We start from the raw sequence: 26,388 nt of genomic DNA on the forward strand, positions 1-26,388 counted from the left end.
GTGCGGAAAAGAGGAAATTCGAAACGAGTGGAGATAAATTAAAACACGACCGAAGGGAGTATTTTAAATCGATACGAGTTGCGAATTACCTATTACCACGTGTATCGTACAACGCTTTACAGTACATATGGCACTTTAATTTTCGATATGCGCACGGAAAGTGCTATTTCCCCCACTAGTTCGGGAAAGTAGCACCATATGTACTGTAAAAGATAGTGTTTAACTAAAAAAAATATATACAAAAAGACAACTCAGCGACATGAAGCAATAGTAAGCTAGAATCTTAAAAAAGTCATGAGAAAATAAGCATTGATAAAAAATTTACCGACTTCACGTAACATTGTATGGTTCCATCTTTTATGATCTTTATGATCAGCATTGAGCAACTAACGGTTAAAACATCCTAATAAATATGATCTCAAATCGGTCCAGACCTTCGAGAGGTTGTCGAGAAACCGTTATAATTAAGTTGAAACCCTGCTCTTCAAAATATCATATGACACCAAATAAATTGAAATTCATAAAGCAACTTATTTCATGTCAGCCATTATACAGTGTGTGGCCTACAACACGGGCGAAAAATTAAAACGTAGATTCTACTCCTCAAACTAGACAATGTTTGTTCAGCGACTTTTAAAAATAACTTGTGGTTTGTATTTTAAAACACTTTAAAATTTATTCGAACACGCAATGTATTACGAAACTGATTATGCCTGTACGGTGACAAGACTGACGGGCAATGTCAATTAGACGGAATTTAAAGTACATTGAAAATATTATTTAGTTTGTTTGAAAAAGGGACAATTTTAAGACTACATAATTTCAAAAAGTTGTTGAACAAAAGTTTTATTGTTTGAGGAGTAGAATCTACGTTTTAATTATTCGCCCGTGTTGTAGGCCACACACTGTATAATATACATAATTATGGTGTATTCCATTGTCGGAAGCTCGTGTCAACCTTCGGCGCGCGGCGTCTGAGGTCGCTTCAGACGTCATCCAGCCGGTCCATTTGTTCAATACATCAGAAGATGCAGCAACATAAAAATGGTACCCTTGATTCTGGGTTCAATTAGGTATATTTTTGTACGGCCTATGGAATATTCATGAGTTCGGTTTGACCAGCTTTGCGTTTGGGGGCTTGCGATATCGGCAAATGTTTCTAATTACTTTCAACCTAAATATATAAAAAAAAGCGGCCAAGTGCGAGTCGGACTCGCCCATGAAGGGTTCCGTATTTAGGGGATTTATGGCGTATAAAAAAAACTACTTACTAGATCTCGTTCAAACCAATTTTCGGTAGAAGTTTGCATGGTAATGTACATCATATATTTTTTTTAGTTTTATCATTCTCTTATTTTAGAAGTTACAGGGGGGGGGGACACATTTTACCACTTTGGAAGTGTCTCTCGCGCCAACTATTCAGTTTAGAAAAAATGATATTAGAAACCTCAATATCATTTTTGAAGACCTATCCATAGATAGCCCACACGTATGGGTTTGATGAAAAAAAATTTTTTTTGAGCTTCAGCTCTAAGTATGGGGAACCCTCAAAATTTATTGTTTTTTTCTATTTGTGTGAAAATCTTAATGCGGTTCACAGAATACATCTATTTACCAAGTTTCAACAGTATAGTTCTTATAGTTTCGGAAAAAAGTGGCTGTGACATACGGACGGACAGACAGATAGACAGACAGACATGACGAATCTATAAGGGTTCCGTTTTTTGCCATTTGGCTACGGAACCCTAAAAAGTAGGTTCCGCGACGTAGATCGGAACAATGTAACTTTTGCCTTCAGTGGCTCTTATCTCATGATTTTCTTGATAGGATCCTATCAATATAATTTAATATGATATGCAATCATATTGGTTTCACGTGTTCCCCTGTTGGAAGTAAATATGTAGATATAATGTAGCACGACGCTGGTAAACAATATTAAATTTATAACATCTATACGTATGACAATCGTCACAAAGGTATAGTATTTTTAAAACCCGATGAGTAGGCTGACAGATGCCATCTCAATAGAATTTTGCGAGGTTTGGCATTGTTAGGTTATACATTGTATAGAAAGATGAGATGACACATGTTACCCATCGAAATTAAAAAATACTATAGTGTTTCCTTTATCCAAAAAAACCTGACATATACGGGCACAGGCTGCATGCTTGTGGTTAACGTTTATAATTATAACTTTATTAATCCTTATGAGTATTTGGGATTTAAATAGACAAACGTCAAAGTTGACACTTTTCATAGGTAAATTATAACAAGGGTTATTAAGATATCATGGTGTACGTATTTGGTAACTTCAACTATTAAAAAATAAAATTATATGTACCTATATATAATTTCACAAATTCATTACGTATTTCTTAGTTTTACTCTAGAAGTCTTTCAGATTAAGTATACCTATTTTCATTGTTTTAAAATCAAATAGGTACTCCTTACCTCAAAGGCGTTTTTGTAATGGCGCTTCTAGGACGTACTTTGCGTCAGTGTAGCATGACTAGCATGTAGCAGGAATTTTAACGTAAATAAACAATAATTCAATAGGAAATGTATTTCGAGGCGCGTTGTTTATCTAAAATTTCACGTTAAACGCTAAGTAACGTTTGCGTATGATTATTATTATTCGCTTGGGAAGCTAGTATTTAGAAATCAGATTTTATCCTTCATATGTAACAAATTTTATTTTAAATCACCAGTAGTGATTATGTGATATTATCAAATAACCATGTAAAAATGATTTACTCTAATAAGGATAATTTTTTATCGAATAAATTATAAGATATATTTCGTTTGAATTTAACTACTTATGCATTCATGGACACACTATTTGACCTGGTTGTATAGGTAATATGGAAGTAATTATATCAAATATATGATTTATTACATAATAACGTATTATAAATGGCGATATTCGAAACCAACAACGTCAGACTCGATCAATATAATCTAATTAAGGCAAGTTTGAGACAATATCAAACCCTGCACCAATTAACACAAATCAAGATTGACATACCTATATTCATACAATAAAATACAATTAGGTAAATCATAGTAAATTTTACCTACGAGCGAAATATTGGCCAGCCCTCTGGTCACCAGAATCCTCTATAAGGCGCTTTGATAGCTCTAATCGTATATGTTGTTAGAATTAATAAAATAAATTAGATTGAAGTGAAAACTCCGAGACAAATTGATCGTTACATTTATATCGAGAGTTACAAACTTAAAGCTTTTGTTTATAAAGTGTTAAGTTAGAGATTAGCCCTCTCCTATGCGCATAAATGTCAAGCTGACGATCTACCTATACCAGCCCTAGTAGCACGGTCGCATTTTTATCGTTTATCACCACGCCTGTCACGTTCTAACAAGTAAGTAAGTGCGAAAGTGACGGGCATAGTGATAGTCGATAAAAATGGATCCGTGCTGAGCCCGCAGTAGTGATGTGTTGTTGTGCTCGCGCGCCTTCATGGCCGGGCTCTAGGCGGGCACGAAACAGACTAGCTAGGCGGGCGCCTACGTGACCCGGGCGGCGCGCCGCGTGACGTAGCAAGGCCGTAGACCCGCGCGGCTCCGTACCACGATTCACGTATCACTTATGATAAAAGTTTAAAGGCCGCTTTGTTTATGAATTACTCTGTAGCGATAACTGCTTGGCCAGAATACCCGTGTAAGCGCTGCGTTCATATGATATAAATAAGGAACGTCGAACAAACAACACTTTAAAACTAAAAGTCTAATGATTAGTCAATATTAATAGACAAATCTATTTGGAGACAATCCAAATTAAATATCGTCATTGGTTACCTTTAAATCTAATTGTGTCGTTTGCAAGAACCTTGATCATATTAAGACGCCCTAGTAACTATATATGAAGATGTATCGTCAACCACTTTAGGATCTGGGCTACTTGTCCAGTGACAAATAAAAACAAAAACCATGATATCTTATAGTATCTTTAGTGGACAGCGGACATATTCCCTTCATGCAAGAAAAGATCCATCATGAAATCTCTATTTATTAAGTCAAAAAATGTTACATTTACATCACTAAACGATTATTGACGTTATTGTCAATGTGATAAGGTTTCACTGTGTCACTTTGGCAGGGGGTTGAAAGGCCCCATGCAAAGTATGGTTACGAGTTATACAAATTTCGTCAGCGAAGGTGTTAAGAATTATTTAGAGTGCATATTACGGTATCTTTTCGGATGTTTCATATTTAGTTAGTATTGTGAAGTAAATACTTGAGTGTCATTGACTTTATCATATAGCCGGATTGGTTAAATAACATCATTATATTTAATACCTAAGCTGACCTTCATTTTATGAGTAATTACGTGTTTTTGTTTATGTTGCATACACGCTTGTCTGTTATTTTAGTTTACAATCGATTCATGTCTTCATATTTCATTGAAAGCTTGTTAACTTTGGTCTGTTTCCACAAGATGTAAACAAGCTGACGGCCTGATTCGAACCTTAGGATACGTCAAAAATTTGCTAAAGATACGATATGGATCGGATACGACGTCGAACGTTTTTTGTTTGAAGAAACGTCACTTTTGACACTGACATATCCGATCCATATCCTATCTTTAGCAAATTTTTGACGTTGACGTTAATATCTCGGCTCGGCTGAATAGAGTTATACAGGCAGGCAATATAAGATTATTATTATTAGCAGGTCGACATGAAATTCTGGCAACGCTGGTAAAGCAATTGGTTACCATAGTGAAAATAGAGCTGGTTGCTCTATTACTATTCTATATATCTAGCTCCTGTACTATTCGCAGACCCCAGCCGAGAGACCCACGTGCAGGTATAATACCTACGAGAGTAAGTTCTATTTCCTAATATAATATATATACCTAAGTATTGTATGGGAAAAACATTTATTTTGTAAATACAAGGTACAATAACTGAAATAACTTGCCTGATGACCTTTTTCTAACAATTTACTTGAAACTTAGTTAAGCCATAAAAATATTGGATCTGACTGTAGACTAAGTGATGGATACAAATGTAACCTTAACTGATGGATACAAATAAATAATGTTTTACATAGCAGATAACCACTTAAGCATCCACGCCATACTAGCAATAATTATGAGTACAATTTACACACATTCCACATAGTAGCAGTTGGACGTCTTCACATTAACCTAGAACTGCCACAACGATACACGGACCAATGTTGATACATGGCGGTCGAAGCATGATGACATTTAATGATGTCCACAAATAGCGGCGGTAAAAATAGAATCTTTAACATTGAGATGTATATTTAAATCGCTGTAATGACTCTAGTTAGAGCGCAACTGTATCTAGTCGCACATAATTTCAAAAGCCGGATTTACGTCACTGTTCGAGGCTAGCGGGTGCCCTCCGTACTGTTAACGATAGAATGTCACGCACACGCCTATGGACCCGATTCGGATTTTGTAATAGACATCTATTAGATATCTTCTAGACATCACCAAGATACGATAACGATATGTTTAAGATCTAACCTGTCAAATTTGACATTTGCGCGATTCTGGAGATACTCTTGAACGATTTCCACAAGATATGGCTTAGAGATCCAATTCACATCTAATAGATATCTAACTCTGTCTAACGTAAAGTGACATTGCAGCGAATGGCGCTGCAAAAGAGAACTAGTTGAAATCTAAACTATAACGTATCTAGAATGGATCTAGTTGTCTAACTTGTCGTCTCTTGTGAATATCTTGAAGTTCGAATACGGCATTAAACCTCAAAAAGAGCATATTCCCAACTGAATCTAAGCTTAACGTTACGGGACAGTTATATTTTATGCTTTATACGAACCTCATTAAGCATTCTCTGTGGCTACAGCCCTAGAGACCATCTTTGACACAAATATAAAGAAAACTATTACCTTTATCGTTACTTCCTACAATATTTAAGGAAATCATGACCATGTTTGGCATAAAATATTTTTTATCGGCGTCACCGTGAAACGGCACCCAGAATAAAATGGAGTTTTCTTAAATGAAAATACGAACTACTTGACTCTGGTTGCTAAAAGATAGAATTTGCGGTAAGCAAAAGGTAATTTATGCGTCTTTGTGAGAACTGTAGGGTTGGTACCTAATTAAAATTTATTTGCTAGACCCATATCAGGATATGCTTACAAAATTAGCGGCCGGCTTTTGTTAATAAATATCTCAAGGGCCAGAGTTCAACAGGAAGGAGCTTAATAAGTTTAAAGTAAATGAACGTGCTTTTAAAAATATATCATATTTACCCATCGTTTTATTTAATGCGGTTGAGTAAAATGTCTATTTCATTATTAATTTCACATTAAAACAACATGTATGTAAAAAACGAATATGCAGCGGTTGAGGTTGCCAGTTACCTTAATAATTTTTGATGTTTAAATTTCGCTAATTATTATTTTATATGTACCTACGGACTTCAAAGAATTAAATTACATTAATATAAATATATTTCATTATTATATATTTTTGTATTGTTTATGTTTCTAATTTTTAAATTACTCTATTTTAGCATCTGCTAACGTGTACGTTTCAAGATTTAAAACGAAGCTTTTATCGAGGCAACCTTCTTTATGGACTTTTTTAAAACGGCATTATTTAAAAAATGGCTGCTCTTATTGAAAATTTCATCAAGTTGGCTTTCACTTCCCCCTGCAACATGCATTGTGGTGACATAGAGCGGCATTGTGACGTCAATCACATCGATCTGAACACCGGTAATAGTACCGACCTATAGAGGTGTTGTTCCGAACGCTTACCGACCTCAGCGAAGCGATCTCCACTGTCTTGAGGCAAGACTTTGGTTAGAGAAAGACCTGCGCTGGGTATATGGGGTTTGAATATTGACTAGCCCAGGTTTGGAAAATGGTTTAATAAATAGGTAGCAAACATTATGTACAAAGTCACGGGGACCAGCTAATCTACCTATATTTACAGAAAGAATATAGGTACCTACAGGTCAATAGGCAATACATTTAATAGGTAGTACGTTTTTATTTCAGTAAAAATGGAATCCGGTTATCGTTCGGGGTAATATGGATTAGAAATTAAACTTGTGAATTTGATAAAGATAATCATCACAGTTTAAGCGCGACGAGAATTGGGTAGGTAAAGTTTTTTGATGATAGGCAAATTAAAAAAAAAACCGATAGTATTCATAACGATCACGGAAATGTAGCTCTTTTATTTTTAAATAATTTTATTTATTAAACATAATTTATTATGTGATCGAGATTACTTTTGTGAGATTCAACGGCAGATGCGGCATTAATGTCTTCAGATAGATTTTTTTTAGTAAATAGGTATATTATTACGAAACTTGGGCTCTTGCTTAGGAATCCAAACAAACTCATTAAATAGGACGTGAAGGGAATAATAAGTAAAATCAAGATATTGACTTTGAAGCGCGGATCTAATCCATCTTTTTCGAGAGATCATTAAAACTTTTGCCGTCTCAAAGGGGCTTTATATATGTGAGATCGAATATCCAATATCGCACAGGTATCCTGTTCAATGTAAATAAAAATGTAGGTAAAAAAAACAGCGAAATGAGAAAATGTTTACCGTCAATAAAGCAGTTATTTGGGACTGTGAACCTCTTTCATTTTCGATATTTATTGGAGAATTAACGAGTCAGAAGCTTTTATAATATTTCACATAAAAATATAAATAGCATACCAAAATAATACTCGTTTATGTTTGAGGTATAGCCTAATGGTGGGTTAGAATTTTATACTTTTTACTTACAACGATATTACTGGGGCGGCTCGTGTAGAGTTGCCTTCGTAATTATTTTATACTTATAATACCTATACCTACGGCGTAACATTGGCAAAACTAAATATGAGATTCCTTACAGATTGAGTGGGCGCCTCATATTGGTACAGTCAAAATCCAATCTGTTTGAATTATCTAAGTTATGGATAAAATCGCCAAATACATTATATGATGATGATGGATGTGTCCCGATATATTTGGCCACTTTGGCCGTCACTATGTATTTGATGCTAACTGGACTTTACCAGTATAAATACCTATCAGTTTTAACAAACTTTATATATATATATGTCACCGTATAAACCCGTTTTTGAGTGAGAAGGCGTTTTCCCTATACCTAGTTTATTTATTTCCCACATATATACAAGATACACTTGTGTTCGTCGATTACATTATTATTAGGTACATATAAGTTTGTATTATTAGTAGCAATAATTAACAGTTATACAAACTTTAGTACCTACTCTAATTTATACAACATAAATTGTATCTTATATTAGGCATAAAATATGTCATAATGCTGACGGAAGGATTTCACATGTTATACAGAAGGCAACAAAGACATGATCTCAGTTCATGATCTCTCAGACTGATATGTTCGTACCGCTAACGTTATAATAGGCTCCACATATACTGTGCAAAGTGCTAATATGCAAGTTCCAATTCGTGTTTTGTCGACGGTAACTTTCCATGGCTCCGGATAAAGCAATCGCACGGCAAATAGACGACAGAACCGTAATAACTCCTACAATGCCGTGTATAATCCGCTTGTTAGACAGAGTTTTTCCATTCAATTTTACGGTTGGCAATGGAGCTGAATAATGCATTTAATCGCGATAACAAAGAGAAGATTGCTATATTTGTTTTATAATACTACAAATATGGACGAGACTGACATTCTAACCTAACGTCTATTCTCTCTGCTGTTGGGCACAGCTTTTCTCAATTTGTGACTAGGCCAGTGACAATATCTTCTAGGTTTAGTGCATGTACAGTCGCCATCAGATATATCGGAACGGCTCAGGCGCTCATAAATATCTGGACACGCCTCTATTGTCAGGACGTTAGAGCGCGTGTTCAGATATTGTGAACACCTTGGCCGCTCCGATATATCTGATGGCGACCGTACTTGTAGACCACAACTTGAATCCAAAACAAATGCCTATACCTGCATATTCACAACAAGTGTTGTAATGAGCACCTATGCACCATTGTAAAATTCACACAGATCTGTTTGACTCAATGTCTTGTTTATATTTATTGTAGCAGTTTAAGTAGTTAATTACTTTTCATTTATACGTGAAACCTGGATAAGTGAGACTTGAAGGGACCAGCAAAATTGTCTCACTTAAAGAGGTATTCCGCTTGCCCAGGCTCTCAGTTAGCCAGGTACAAATATTTTTTTGTCTCATTTACAGAGGGTCCCATTAATAGAGGTGAGAATATAGAGGATATTTCAGTTATAGAGATATTTTGTAAACATTATGTATGCGTTTTAATCTTTAAAAATAAATAAGGTAAAATAATCCTTGTCCCTAAATATTTTTTTTTGTTTGTTTAAATTTTTATTCGAATTTATTTTGAATGAATGACAAAGGATAGATTTTGTTCAATGAAATTTAATACGGATTTCATTGCGTATTAGAACTGTACTAATGAAAAGTAATTTTTGTTTTTTCGTGTTACTCATCAAGATTTTAGCTTTCGTTTCGATAGTTTTAGCTACTTAAACTAACTAAATGAAACTTAAAGTCGTTTAGACACAATTAAGCAAATGAGGAATTTGAGGAACTCTCTAGTCTAGAGTTAGTAAAAATACGAAAATTGATATGCAATAAAGTCGAAGTTAATAGAGAGGTCATAAGATTGACGTTATCTCAGATACAGAGGTCAATTCCTAAAAGATTAAAAAAAAACAATTATGAAAAAGTAATCTTTTAAATATAGTCTCAGTAAAAGAGGTAAAATACACTCTCTGTCTCAATTATAGAGGTTAATGTGACAATAAAATCACAACAACAAATCCCAGTTATAGAAGTTCGTTTTATCTCACTAACAGAGGTAATTCAGTGCTAAAGTGTCGCGACCGTACCATGAGTCCCAGCTATAGAGGTTTCCCACTTATCCAGGTCCCACTTAATCAAGTTTCACTGTTCATAATTAGTTTTAGATATTACGTTTTTTTATCACACTTTGTATCTGAAAATAGTTATTCTAATGTTTAATAAAAATCGTTTTTATGTGTAGTTAGTGTACCTACGTGTGTGCATTAGACTTGTACTACTTTTCAATAAAGACACACACAGGTTTACTTAACACGCGCCGAGCCGAGAGACATCGTTAAGTTATACAAACAATGATTCATTCACAATCCGTTGATACGTCATAATAACTGTCATAAGTCGTCACTTATTTATTTATAACCCATAATCACATTCATCAATGATGAATCATCTTATCTTATAAGTAGCTCTGCGCGAAACAACCAGCCCTTAAAAATTCATCACCACACACGATATCCTTTTACATTCCAATTCGTTATTTGAAAATCCATTTTCCGTTAAGTAAATATGGCCGCGACTCGGAAATGCACTTACCTTAAGTGAGGCCATATCAGACACGGAGCGGTGAGTTTGTATCGTCTCCAGTTGGTCCAGGCACCAGTCCAGCTCTTCCACCGTTTCCAAAGCAAGCTTCATGTATGCCTCGTCTGTAACAAACATAACAGTATTTTCAGTCATCGTAATTTACTATTACACAGGCTACATTTAAATTATAACTTTCTTTCTTGACGAACACTAATAGTTGAGTCGGTTCGCAATCAACATTCGGTATGTTCGCAATGAATACATAATTATGTTTCTTGAAAAAAAGCGTCTCAGTTTAAAGTGAAATCTCTGGGAGACCGAGCTTTGCTCGGAAAACATAAATAAAAACTCAAAAATGAGCGTTTTCCAGAGATAAGGCCCAGCTAGATCGATTTTTCGCCTCCGAAAACCCCCATATGGCAAATTTCATCAAAATCGTTAGAGCCGTTTCCGAGATCCCCGAAATATATAAATAAATATGCAAGAATTGCTCGTTTAAAGTTATAAGACAATGAAATGCAAGGTTCCTATATGTCACGCGATTTCGGCTATAAATACCGACACTTTTTGTGGGACATGTGTCTCCTTGTGAGTTCTATTACGTATTATACTTAATAATATCTACAAACATAGGCGAAAATAACTACCCTTGATTATAACGGATGTTTTTTTAGAGGTTTGGTTTTTAAATTGGCATAACTGTTTCTAGTGATTGTCAATTTAACAGTTGGCGGGATATTTGTGGTCAGTACGTTTTTGCCATTTTCACAATGAATAGACTTACTCCAGAACAACGATTGCAAATTGTGCAAATTTATTTTGAAAATCAAAATCACCATCAATTTATTGCGGGAAACATTCGATGTGCGCATAATTTCCCGTAATGGACCTGTGAACTGGCCTCCACGATCGTGTGATCTCACACCTATGGATTACTTTCTTTGGACTCTAACATCTAAAGAGGCCGCCCTCTCTGCGTATCATGGGTATGTATCGTCTGTGTTACGCTACGGACTGATCATTTGGGGCAACTCAGTTGATATACAGAGAGCATTCATTATTCAAAAAAAGTGTATTCGAGCTGCATCTGGCGCTCAATATTTAGCCCATTGCAGACCAATATTTAAGGAGCTAAAAATTATTCCCCTGCCCTGCTTGTATATATATGAGATTGCTAAATTTGTCCGAAAACATCCAGATCTATTTCCTTTACATGATGTCGTTAATAATAAAAAAAATAGAAGGTATCCAAACAAACTATATGTTCCTAGACAAAGGGTAAACATATTTAGTAAAAATGTATATATCATGGCAATTAAATTGTATAATAAGATTCCAAATGACATAAAATCACTAGATATAAATAAATTTTAGAAAAAAATGTTTGACTGGTTACTTGACATGTGTTTCTATTCCATTAATGAGTTCCTTAATTATTAATAAACTAATTATTTTATTGTACTAGTTATTATTGTAATATAAATTAAATGTATTGTAAATGAAACCTGATTTAACTACTATTGTGCCAATATGTTCTTAGGTAATTATGTATAAGATTTATAAAACTGGACATGTAAATACTATAATATATATGCATGTTAGCAATAATCAAGTAGGTACGTATAGCAACTTAATTGTAATATTTCTACGCCGGTAGAGGCAGAATATGACTCACTTATTGTAATTTGACCATCATTGTATCTACCATATTCTAAGAAATAAACATTTGTATTTGTATTTTTGTATTTGTATTTGGGGATATGTGAAATCACAGGTCTACGCAGATAACTTTGGACCACTTGGAAGCCAACATTCGCCGAGTTATTGCCAATATACGGCTCAAGTTGCTCGAAAAAGTGGTCGAAAATTGGACTTCCCGATTACGCTTCATTCGAGCCATCATTTTTAAGAACTAATGGCATAAGAATTACTTTTAAATAAAACCAATACCATTACAATAAAATTTATTTTAACGTGTTTTATTTAATTTTGAATTTGTATACCTTTAAAAAAAACACCCTTTACTATACTGCCGTGCTAACAACATACGCAGTAATCGCAGTTGAAAAGTCATGCAATTGTTTATCTTATTCTCTTTGAATAAGTTCTTTATTTAAACGATGATTTTCATGCAAGTACTGCACATACTATTAGCAGGGCAGTATACAAGTAAATGATAATAATTTACAATTAAATACAGGTACGAGTACCTAAGCTTAAAATAAACTAATTTGGAATAGACGTACGAAAACAAAGTTTAGCAACCTTAATTAGGCTGGCTCTAAATTACCGACTAACTCATTTGATTTAAGCGTGGGCCGTTACTTAAAACAATGTTATTTATTTGGTAAATAGTTCTATTTAAAAATTCAATAAATTTAATCTCTGGCGGTCTACATTATTAATTTTGATTAATGGGCATTCCTATTTAAAGTTGTACCAAGATTTTTCGTATTAGAATTGGGAATTTTTATATTATTTCTACTCAGAATCACGAGCTTTTTCCATTTTTACTGAGAAAAAACGTGTCCCCAAAATTTTTGGTCCGTTTGGTTACGGTTTTTATACATCCTTCTATGACCGTAACAAAACGGACCAAAAAAATTTGTATGAAATTTTGGGGACACTTTTTTTCTTGTATTAGGATCGAAAGAGCTCGTGATTCCGAGTGGAAATACATAATATAAAAATTCCATAATCTAAAATGCAAGTTGGGGGTACAATATTAAATAGCAATGTCCTAATACAGCAGGGGATTCAGAATAAAAGAAAAATCCTACTTACCAAATTATCAACCAATTAATATTTCAGTAACGTTAATAATTTCCATTTCTTAATACATATTTATTTTCCAGTAGGCCTAGCATAGGAGCACCTCGACAATATCTCGCCCGTGAGCTAGACTACCTGTCACTCTCTAATTAATACGGTTTGAAAAAGACGGCGAAAAAGCTCACAGGTTCCGTAGCCAAGATGACAATCGTTTATCGACAAGCAACAATATTAGAAAAGTAAAAAAACGTGCGTTGTATACCAGTGAGACATGGACACTGAGACAAAAAGATAGAAAAAGGTTAGAAGCTTTCGAAATGTGGTGTTGGCGGAGGATGGAAAGTATCAGTTGGACTGAAAGGAAGACGAATGAAGAAGTCCTGAGTATGATAGGAGAAAAGCGAAGCTTATTAAATACAATAAGAAATAGGAGAGGCATGATGGTAGGACAACTGATATGGCATGATAAGTTTTTCCTGAACATCTTCCAAGGCAGGATTGAAAAGACAAGAGAAGAAGGGAAACCTAGAATAACTTATCTTAGCCAAATAAAAAATGATACGTCGTATGAGGAAATTAAAAGACTGGCACAAGAAAGAAATGATTGGTGATTACTCCACCGACAAGAGCAAAGCTCTTAAGTTAAGTAAGTACTTAAGTATGATGATGATGATGAAAAAACGTGGACGAAAAATCGCGTGGTCATTTTCATACATAACTGAAGTCTCAACAGCATTGGCTAAGAGAATATAGAGACGTCATCACATTTATTCATTAACAATACAAGATTGTGTTTGAAATGCACTTAGTTACATTAAAATACAATAACATTTTGAAAACAATGACATGAGAATACAAGATGCTATTTGTTGTTGCAATTAGAATTTCGATGTTGGCTCTTTTAATTCACCTCAAGCAAACCTTCATTTATCTTTATATGTACAACAACTGAGTAAAAAATATTCTGTCAGTTTTTACCCCAGATGAAACGGAATCTGCATATATTATGAGTTCAGGGTACTTATATAGGCATTTTTTTGTTTTGAATACGAATAAATGTGCCTAATTACATCTAAAACAAATCGACAAAATTAATTTTTGATTACCACTAAAATTGTAACCCGGGACAACGCCATGAAGATGATGATGATGAGTGTCAAGTGGTTGTCGGGGTTGCGGTGCGGTATTGTAGTTCGACAGATAAGGCCAGAATCAGAACAGGTCAGGTCACACGTCACACTCTACGCAGAGAAGACAATCTCTTGACCCACCTTCCGCCTAATTAATAATGGTTATTTTTGTATAGAATTTTGTATGGGATTGAACGATTGTCAATTGGCACAGTATAGGTAGATAAGTAAGGTTTTTTTAGCTCTTATAAATTGTTCTGTTTTCAAAAATATGTTGTGCTATGTGGAGTACCTACAAGTCGTGAGAATAAAATTTATTATGATATTACTGTTTTAGTATTAAGCTTTACTAGACTATTTAGGTATGAACTGATTAACTTGACATCCTGTTTATAAGAACCGTTAACCAGATATAACTGGTTATCGTTATATAACGCATACTATCATCTAACAACAACAAACAGATACCAGAATTCCATATCATTATAATTAGCATAACAACACTAAAAAATATGGAGTTAATGCAATTGGAGGTCTCGATAAATGCGACCTTCCGGCGATTACAGATGTTTATAACTTTACAGATCGTGTTACACGGAGACAAATCGTGATGTACGTGCGTCACAAATATCAATGCACGGTCTTTCCCAGATAACTTATGAATTTTGACCCTGTTTATTGGCCAACCAAGTCCCCTGTTTATTGGCTATCAGTGCACGCGTTTTGTCTAGAGAGATCGTGAAACGTATACGAAATACCCGCGTAGCATAATTAGGTTTAATTAATAAGTGAAAAACGGCATTAGTTAGTGAGAAACGACCTCCAAAAGGCAATATTTATTAAAGGGATTTGAATGGCACAAGTCAACATATAGCGTGATGTACGTGCGTCACAAATATCGATGCACGGTCTTTCCCAGATAACTTATGAATTTTGACCCTGTTTATTGGCCAACCAAGTCCCCTGTTTATTGGCTATCAGTGCACGCGTTTTGTCTAGAGATCGTGAAACGTATACGAAATACCCGCGTAGCATAATTAGGTTTAATTAATAAGTGAAAAACGGCAGTAGTTAGTGAGAAACGACCTCCAAAAGGCAATATTTATTAAAGGGATTTGAATGGCACAAGTCAACATATAGCGTACCGCACATCTCCGGCGATGCTAGCTTACGCTAAGTAAAAACTAGCATAGCAATGAGATCGCAAGGTTGTTGCTTCGTAGTTATGTTTATTGTTTAGCTCATAGAACCAATATCCATTTGAGACTGTTACCACATATGGTACAATAAGAGCTAAATCACAACTACGACGTGACTGCGTAGCTATAAAGTAGCTGTGTACTAACTATACTCGTATATGAATATGTTTTTATTTACCCACATAACTGAATTGCGTCCCGGCAATATTTCATCGTTCATGAGATTCCGGGTCAACGCTGCTAAAATGGAAAAAAAAGCGGCCATGTGCGAGTCGGACTCGCCCATGAAGGGTTCCGTATTTAGGGGATTTATGACGTATTAATAAATAAAAAAGAATAAAAAATTAAAAATAAACAAAAAGAAAACCAAAAGAAAATAACTTAATATAATATCTTTTTTTTAAAACCGGCCAAGTGCGAGTCGGACTCGCGCACGGAGGGTTCCGCACCATCAACAAAAAATAGAGCAAAACAAGCAAAAAACGGTCACCCATCCAAGTACTGACCCCTCCCGACGTTGCTTAACTTCGGTCAAAAATCACGTTTGTTGTATGGGAGCCACACTTAAATCTTTATTTTATTCTGTTTTTAGTATTTGTTGTTATAGCGGCAACAGAAATACATCATCTGTGAAAATTTCAACTGTCTAGCTATCACGGTTCGTGAGATACAGCCTGGTGACAGACGGACGGACGGACGGACGGACGGACGGACGGACAGCGGAGTCTTAGTAATAGGGTCCCGTTTTTACCCTTTGGGTACGGAACTCTAAAAAAGGGAACCGCCTTCACAAAACCAACCCACTGAAAAGCACAAAATAATTTTTATATGGCACCCCTATACGTGTCCAGTCCCTATCCCATCGTAAAGCAAATTTCTGCCAAAAAGTAATTAATACCTAAGAATAAGAAAATTAAGAATCATCCGGGTAATTACTTAGTATTGTTTATTTTTAATTTTTTATTCTTTTTTATTTATTATATTTTATTACTGATACTTTTTAGTGATAGGTACTTCATTTATTTTAGGTTTTGGGCTAAAATACTAGTTTGTTAGGCTCTCTATTTAGTTTTGGGAACTACCTACTAATGTTGGTGATGGCCTAACTCGATGCTAATCGCAAGGAAAGTCAAAACATAATATGACATTCCGATGCTAAACGATTTGTATGTATATTGCTCCCACTTCCACTGCCACTCCCACTTCCAGTCCCAGTCCCACTTCCACTCCCATTCCCAGTCCAGGCCGAGTCCGACTCCCACTCCCACTGTTTTATCTAAATCGGTTTCTGCAACTTAAATTTGATGGTAGGTATACCGATAGCATCGCCACATACCGGGTCCAATTGGGTTTTCAAATCATCCATGTACTGTACACTAAAACCTTCTCCAGAATGTACCAAAAACTTTACTGAAAACCGCATCAAAATCGGTTCAGCCAAACGCGAGATAATCACGAACAAACATACATACATACAAACATATGGGTCAAACTGAGAACCTCCTTTTTTTTAAAGGCGGTTAGAAAAAAGTTGATCGACCCACCTAGTGGAACTCTGCAACATAGGCATACGACGACAAGTCGCTTAACCAAAACAATGTGTGCCTATGTTGCACCAAACCTGACTTCCACTAGGTACAGCCAGGGTTCAGCATCAGCTCTATCTTAGGTACTGCTTTGCCAAGTGCTCATCAAGACGCGTCAGATGACCAAAACAGTGTGTGTCCATGTTGCACCAAACTTAAGTTCCACTAGGTAGAACCAGGGTTCAGCATCAGCTCTATCTTGGGTACTGCTCTCCCAAGTGCTCAGCAAGACGCGTCAGATGACCAAAACAGCGTGTGTCCATGTTGCACCAAACTTGAGTTCCACTAGGTACAGCCAGGGTTCAGCATCAGCTCTATCTTGGGTACTGCTCTCCCAAGTGCTCATCAAGACGCGTCAGATGACCAAAACAGCGTGTGCCCATGTTGCACCAAACCTGAGTTCCACTGGGTACAGCCAGGGTTCAGCATCAGCTCAGCTCCATGTATACTCAAACCTTCCCCAGAATGTAACAAACACTTTTCTGAAAACCGCATCAAAATCGGTTCAGCCAAACGCGAGATAATCGCGGACAAATATACATACATACATACATACAAAACATACGGGTCAAACTGAGAACCTTTTTTTTTTGAAAGCGGTTAAAAATAAACTACTTACTAGATCTCGTTCAAACCAATTTTCGGTGGAAGTTTGCATGGTAATGTACATCATATATTTTTTTTACTATTATCATTCTCTTATTTTAGAAGTTACAGGGGGGGGGACACACATTTTACCACTTTGGAAGTGTCTCTCGCGCAAACTATTCAGTTTAGAAAAAAATGACATTAGAAACCTCAATATCATTTTTGAAGACCTATCCCACCCCCAGATAGATACCCCACACGTATGGGTTTGATGAAAAAAAAATTTTTGAGTTTCAGTTCGAAGTATGGGGAACCCCAAAAATTTATTGTTTTTTTTCTATTTTTGTGTGAAAATCTTAATGCGGTTCACAGAATACATCTACTTACCAAGTTTCAACAGTATAGTTCTTATAGTTTCGGAGAAAAGTGGCTGTGACATACGGAGGGACAGACAGACGGACAGACGGACAGACGGACAGACAGACAGACAGACAGACATGACGAATCTATAAGGGTTCCGTTTTTTGCCATTTAGCTACGGAACCCTAAAAACATACTAAACTGACGTTTCATATCGATAACTGTTTTAATATCTATGGATACTAGAATAGAGACCCATTTGAGTTTTGACTGCTGTTCCAAATTTAAACTCATAACGATACTAAAAATTTGTAACGTTATAACTACTTATAACATTACAGTACAAATTTTCCTACTACCACAGATAAGAAAGTTCTCATAGTAAAATTGGTTGTAATAAAGCTGGTCATTTCCTACGATTTCTGAACGCATTATAGATAGAGCACTAATGACATGTGTGTAAATAAATTTTTTAACGGTATTGTATCTGGAGAAACCCAAACTTGGTATGTTTTGCAAAATATTTTTATTATAATTAAAAAAAAATTACTCAAATGTAATGATATGATATATTTTTGGAATCGGCTCAGAAAGTACTAATGTACATCATATATTTTTTTTTAGTTTTATCATTCTCTTATTTTAGAAGTTACAGGGGGGGGGGGACACATTTTGAGTTTCAGTTCTTAAGTATGGGGGACTCCCAAAATTTATTGTTTTTTTTTTTCTATTTTTGTGTGAAAATCTTAATGCGGTTCACAGAATACATCAACTTACCAAGTTTCAACAGTATAGTTCTTATAGTTTCAGAAAAAAGAGGCTGTGACATACGGATGGACGGACAGACAGACAGAGAGACGTGACGATTCCATAAGGGTTCCGTTTTTTGCCATTTGGCTACGGAACCCTAAAAATGGTTCATTCAATTTACATACTCCGCTTTAAATCAGCGTCCGAATCGGGAGGAATTTACATATTCATGATGGTATTGCTGAGAGTTACAGCATGTGAGATACTGCCGTATTCGAACTTCAAGATATTCACAAGAGAGGACACGTACTAGATCCATTCTAGATACGTTATAGTTTAGATTTCAACTAGTTCTCTTTTGCAGCGCAATTCGGGCAACCAATGTCACTTTTACGATAGATCGTGTTAGATATCTATTAGATGTGAATTAGATCTCTAAGTAATATCTTGTGGAAATCGTTCAAGAGTATCTCCAGAATCGCGGAAATGTCAAATTTGACAGGTTAGATCTTAAACATATCGTTATCGTATCTTGGCGATGTCTAGAAGATATCTAATAGATGTCTATTACAAAATCCGAATCGGGTCCATACTATGTGTTATACATATGACGGATGCATGAGCGATGGCGGGTGGGCGTAGTACCTCGATGTATTACTTCACAGCTAAAATAGTATGTTTCAGAATAATCCTTCAGGTATAAGGTATAAGCCATCAGGAACGTGGCGAATTAGGCACGAGGTTGGCTAACGTCCGATCTCTAGCTCGGTCCGATCAATTCTGCCCGCGGAGCGTAACAGCAACAGCTCCCGCCTCCAAGTCAAGTTGCAAACCTGCCCGACCAGTCTACCAACCAAAACAACAAAAATGCCACACCTCGTACCTACCTTCACCCAAGTTAAACTACTTGACGTTCCAAAGCCTTCTACCTGTCATCTAAGTTCAACAATATGCCAAAAGATGGCGTTACTCTCTACGCAACTATTATTTCGTTACAACCAAGTATCACGTAGCCAAACATTGAACTGTAACGCTGCAATACGTCCTTCTGGAGTCACGCCGCGATACATATATGGTAGCTTGCATTGCTTGTATGGTAATTGCATTCGATGAGATTAGTAATTATTATTATTTATTTATTTTCATGAGACACTGTACATATTAGGTGCAATTTATGATGCAAGGTAGAAACTTGCATGGGTTATACATAGATAGCCTTTTTCGCATGTATAATTTTCATGAAAAAATAACAATGCGTTTTGTGAGGATATTAAAAAAATTAAGAACATGGCATTGACGTATCCTGTGGAAACATTTAAGTATTAAAGAAGCACTTTCACTAACGAATTGTAAGTAGAAGCTATTTACGGGCATGAGTAACGTTATCTTTATCAAGCGCTACTAATTATATAGTAAAAATATAGAGTAGAGTATTGTTATTGAACATAACGTTAGATTAACATTAGATTATTAAAAGCTGTAGAATTAGCTGTTAATGATAATACTTGTAGGTATAATAACTTATATAAGTACCTACCTACCGATACCGATATCACCAATGATCGACAAATTTAATACTTTTAACCTTGTTGATATTATTGTTCATATTCAGAGAAACATATCAGATAGCAAATATATTAATTGATTCTAATGGGTAGATGACAGCATAGATTTTTATCACCGAGTATTTAGCACAGGGTCAAAGCTGCCAGAGGCGGAGTATCTAGAGCACTCAAAATTAACACATTTCATTTAGAAATTAAGCGCATCGTGCTTAGTACGCTATGATAACTCAGACGCAGACGAGCGTTTTCATAAGTTCTTTTACACAAGTCTAAGACTTATGTTATGAACTTTATACCTAGCAACACATGGCATTCTTATCGATGAAATTACGTTCAATAATTTAGGTACAAACATTAATCGTTATTTATGCGAGGTTTCAGAATAAAGTGTAACAATTTACTTTTTCCGAAGAACGAACAACTTTGGTTATTTAGACTCAGAATGACGAGAACTGTTGAATAAAAAAAAGGAAAAACTGTTCCCACTTTTCATACAAATTAGGTGTAAGTTTACACCCCCGTAGAAAATGCATGTGAGATTGCGTCACAAAACTGACAATTTCTTTTTTTTTTCGAACACTTTTTTCTTTTTAAATCGATAGTACCTACTCGTGATTCTTAGTATGTAATAAAGTCCAAGTAGAATGAATAAGCAGAATATTGTTTCATTTGTACCTTCATGTATTATTTAAATCTATTGCACAATAAATTGTTCAAAATGGCATAAGCAGTTATTATTGTTAAAAAAGCCGCGTTCTGGCAGCAGCGTTCGGCTCGCCCGTCTGTTCGGCTCGGCAGTGGCCTACATTTCACATTTTCCTGGAAACGGTTGACATCGTACGTCCTGAATTCTCCCAGTTCTCCCACGACTCATTAGTACCTGTCACGGTTCGAATACGCAACGTTCGCGAACTTTTCTTATTTTTGTACTAGAAATTAGCGAGCATGCTTCGATAACAATAGGTATACTTATAACTTATTAGAAATATTACAGTCGGTCATGACGGACATAACTACCGTAGTTCATTTAGTAACGTAACTAACATATAAATTAGGCACGATATATATCATTAGTATTTATTTATCTTCAAAACTACACAATAAAATGCTGTTACCCGTTTCAGCATTCTCAAACTTACATATAGGTAAATTAGGCACGATATATATCATTAATATTTATTTATCTTCAAAACTACACAATAAAATGCTGTTACCCGTTTCAGCATTCTCTTAAAAAGAAAAAAAAAATATCTTATACATATTACCTACATATAATAAGTAGATAATAATAGATGTCGAATCGACGAAATGCATATAAAAAAATTACCCATGATGAAAAATTAGAGCGATCCCTGACTTGTACTTGTCCTGTTTGTATAAAATATACTTAATAGAAGGGATCATAAATTGATCATAAACCATATTCTTGGAATATTTTTTTTTGCTGACTTACCTTTATCACGAACAATACGAAGATATAATAAATACATACTTAAAAGGTTATGGTACACACAGTCATATTCTAAAGACTGCTGCAAATAATAATATTCCACAATCGACCGATTAACTCTTTATGCAGTGAATAACCACAAAATTAAGACAATAAAATGAATTGAATGAAACAACCGTTTGATACTTAACACAATAGCTCACTGAACTTCTAATATGTAGCCATTAATTAAACCCGTATAGCCTCCTATATATTTCGAAATTATGAAAGATAACAGGCAAAAACCCACTTTTATCAATTCTGTGCAGGCTTAAAATCGAGTGACAATATGGATAAATTAGCTGACAAAATTTTAAGTGCGAATCATACGGTCACGATGCAAGTAACTTCTCATACTGTGTTAAATTGGTACGTAGTTGTTAATAGAATTTCAGACTATAAGTAAAATTTATTGTCAAGCAAATACAGCTCGGAAACTTTCTGTCGCAAATCGCACGATAACCTTATTTTGGTTAGTAATGTCAAAATAGAATAGAAATAACAATCATCTACTTATTCATGGCAAACACACAACACATTATAACTAATATCTGGGAGACCGAGCTTTGCTCGGAAAACATATAAAAACTCAAAAATGCGCGTTTTCCCAGAGATAATACCTAGCTAGATCAATTTTTCGCCCCTCGAAATCCCCCCTATAGCAAATTTCATCGAAATCGTTAGAGCCGTCTCCGAGATCCCCGAAATATAAATATACATATAAATAAATAAAAATCTTGTTTTTTTTTTGTTTTTTTGCTCAGTAAGAATCATATTTATTATTGTAGTTTAGCTATAAGCTAAAACATTTTAATCCTTAAATTAAATATACATTAACATAAAAAACCCTAAAAATAATTCAAATAAATAAATAAATGAATATACAAGAATTGCTCGTTTAAAGGTATTAGATTAGATAGAATTTATTGGTTCCTATATTTCACGACTCTTCTCTTTCCACACAGACTCTTAACACCTCTGTTTTTGCGTTGATGGACCTAAATGACAACATTTATTTATACTCGTATGCTGTACTGTACCGGAAAGTTAAGAAGATGTGGGTGTGTGTTAACAGTGTCCAAATAAAGCTGGAAATATACAGGAAAACCACAGATGAATGTATGTAGTTTGCCTACGTAAAGGTTTTAACAATCAAGTGACGAACACGAGATTTTCCCATGGGAAGTTCATTTCAGGAAAAATTAAGGAAATCATGGAGAATCTTGGACAAAAAAAAGCTATGTACAGAGTTTTCGTAAATCGACATTTAGGGACAGTTTATTTGATTAAGCATGAATTTCCATACTTATTTTGGATTGTCCTATTTTCTTTATTTATTAATCATCTCAGGCTAGGTCATTTATAATATGAATATAAAATTATAAAAACACAAAACAATACACAAAATATATAAATACATTATAAATAAAAAAACCTAACCTAGGGTGGACAGAGCCCAAGCTGCCGGTGGTCAGTGCCGCAGAGTGAGGAACCGATATTTGTATAAAAATGATTCAAATCACTTGATTTGAATCATTTTTATACAAATATCGACGGGATGTTTTTACGAATACTTATTCGTAAAAACATCTCGTTAGAATACACAGTGAATCCAAAATTGCAAATGATACTTCTCTATACATATATTATAATATTATAATTAAAATGTTCGAATATATATAAAGTTTTATTGAAAGCTTTACAAACATAGTAATTGTACGGAAACTAATTTAGATACACACTGCATAGACGATAACAATATGCAACGATTGTGTGATATATGAGTACCGGTTCGTAGTAAACAGTACTAGTAAAAGCTCCAGTCAAAACATCACTTCCGTTACAATAAAAAACCTGTCACAGATTAGTTGTACTCGTGTGTGTTGCGACTGTTGTGAGATACCAGAATTGTCTAAATCCTCTTGCACAGTAAGTAGACGCCATTTTCCGTCCTGATATACCTAACTGGAATTCTGTTATCAATTTCGCGTGAATTTCATTTAAGTTTGATAAGTTTACATCCACTTTATCGCCACGTATCTGATGCAGATCACACTACTCGTAATCTACGATTCACAGTACCTAAATGACACACAAATTTAAGGAAAATCAAATCCTACGTACCTACTTATAATTATTATATTTTCAATTCTTTTCCTCAACCTCAAGGACGATATAGACATGGAAGGTTCCCGGAAGGGCCCTGTCGGTGCGGGCAAATATGATAGCTCGAAGGTTTGCGGGTTGCTCCGGGGAGGTAAAGATCACTCTCTTCAGGGCGTTCTGTACTTCCCTGTATACCTGCAGCCATTGGGTTCAGTATTCGCAACGGGCCTATAGGGCCCTTCGAGTCCAATATAATAACGCGTTCCGGGTGATGATGGGACTGCCTCGCTTCTGTAGCGCATCAGGGATGTTTGCGGAGGCGAGCGTCGCCGTCGATTGTTTTCAGGCGACCTTGCGCAGGCGCGACGCATCCCTGGTGCGCCGGGTGCGGGACAGTCCCAACGCCATCTTGAGAATGATAGGGGAAAAACCACACTGTCCCATAATGCTCCACTGTGAGGGACTACATTCCCCTACAAGCGTGATACAGTGGTAGCTGTTAGTTAGCTTATAGTTTGCCTACCACTGTATTATAATATATATCTATGTGTAAATCTATAATGTGTATGTGTTGTGTTTTATGTTTATATGTTTGTGATGTATATCTATGTGTGTAAACCACACGTAATAAATATTTTTGAATTTGAATTTTCCTGTTGACCTGAATTAATATTTACGATATTTAGTAGGTAGGTACTAGATGGAGATATGATAAAATTGTTATTACGTTGTAAAAATATTGCACAATATGACTATAAAACATAAATTTAGGATAAGATAAATTATCGATTTTCTAGGTTTTTATTCTTGTGATATAGGAGGCAAACGAGCAGACAAATCGCCTGATGGTAAGCGATAACCGTCGCCCACAGACACCCGCAACACCAGAGGGGTTGTAACTGTTGTAAGTGCGCTGCTGGAATTTAAGATGGGAGTACGCTCTTTTTCTGAAGGTTAGGTGTTAATGAGGTTGGTTATTACAAAGACTACTAGAAAAAAAAAAAAGCTAGGTGCTAAACTCTAGGTGCCATACCACGGCATAGTTTCTCTAGCGCTTGACAGCTTTGTGAAGTAGACTTTTGAAAGGCTGTCAACCGAGCTTTCTGAAGTAGACCTTGAATATATTGTTGAACCTCTCGTATACCGGAACGCGGATCCACATTAGTAGGTATTGAACTCTAATTGACAATTAATTAGAATTCAATACTTACTGCGCGAATCAACGTTCAGAATCTTCTACACTTACTAACTCATTAAAAGTTAACAGGCCTTGTGTCTCTCGAATAAAATCGGTAAGTATTAAGATTTAAAAAAAATTAATTCCCCTCTAGTACAAAAGAATTGTACCTAACAATTTAAGGCTTGTACGACGTTTAATGGTTCCTCTACACGATGGGCCAGCGCCGGCCACTCCAAGGGACGCATTTATACGTTAGAGGGAGCAAGTGATATTGCTATCTCATTCTACCGCATGGCTGCGTCCCTTGGAGTGGCCGGCGCTGGCCCATCGTGTAGGGGAGCCATAAGAATGACAGCATTATGTAAATTTAACTTACCTATGTCATGATCTACTTTGCTATGTTTAAGTGTCAATGTGTAATCAAAACAAAATCGTAGCAACATCTAGTCAATTGTTCTAAAAAAACTTTTTGCTTTAAGCATGTATAATATTGCAAACATATATATTTGCAGATCCTTATGTTAGCCGCGTGGGCGGCATGGCCAGTTTGTCAATCCACCCTTAAGGGATATGGTATAATCATTAAATTACCTAAATTGCTAAGGGCTTGCGTTCAGGGTATACCCGAACCTTAATAACATGAGTGATATCGATATTACGTAATTTTTGGTACAGATGTCTTTATTCAAATGCTAAGTTTGTGGATTTGTATTCAATCAGCTGATGTAATGTGTTTTTGTTGGGTTAAAACTTGACTGTTAGGGCCCCTTACACCATTCACTAACCCGGGGTTAACCGGTTATACATTGGAGTTACCATGGGTACCAGTACAATTTGACACTGGGTTAACGGTTTAACCGTTTAACCGGGATGGTGCAAGTGGCCTAAGAAGAGAGTTAGTAGTTCAATACCTAGCAGTCATCTTAGTTTTCTCTAAAGTGTCATTCTATGGAACTTGCTACCTATGTAAACAAAAGTCACTAGTAAATTGTCATTCAGAGACTATTAAATTTTAATATGGTGGTTTGTTTACATAGTTAGCAAGTTCCATAGAATGACACTTTAGGATCGAACTACTTGGATCTATATCTGAATCCCTAAAATCTTTTCTCCTATCTTTGCATTCCCTAATATTGTTTGTCATAACGATCAGTTGTCCTAACACTAAAAACCCTAATTTTGGTTTCCCTAATTATTGATTACTTATCCTAATGTTATTAAGCATATTTTATTTTTTGCGAGGGTCGCAGTTCTAACCCTAACCTAACCCA

At 35.5% G+C, this 26,388-nt stretch overlaps 1 protein-coding gene across 11 annotated transcripts in view; it reads right to left on the reverse strand.

Moving 5' to 3' along the window:
• LOC134650185 (3',5'-cyclic-AMP phosphodiesterase) overlaps window positions 1–26,388 on the reverse strand; it is a 577,846-nt gene that overhangs the window by 32,039 nt on the left and 519,419 nt on the right. For all 11 annotated transcript variants that reach the window (XM_063505091.1, XM_063505093.1, XM_063505094.1 and 8 more), the window contains one exon: window positions 10,402–10,514. In XM_063505091.1, the coding sequence (XP_063361161.1) occupies window positions 10,402–10,514 (113 nt within the window). The remainder of the gene's footprint in view (window positions 1–10,401; window positions 10,515–26,388) is intronic.

The sequence above is a fragment of the Cydia amplana genome, chromosome 8 (assembly GCF_948474715.1).
Source record: "Cydia amplana chromosome 8, ilCydAmpl1.1, whole genome shotgun sequence".
NCBI classification, from domain to species: Eukaryota; Metazoa; Arthropoda; class Insecta; order Lepidoptera; family Tortricidae; genus Cydia; species Cydia amplana.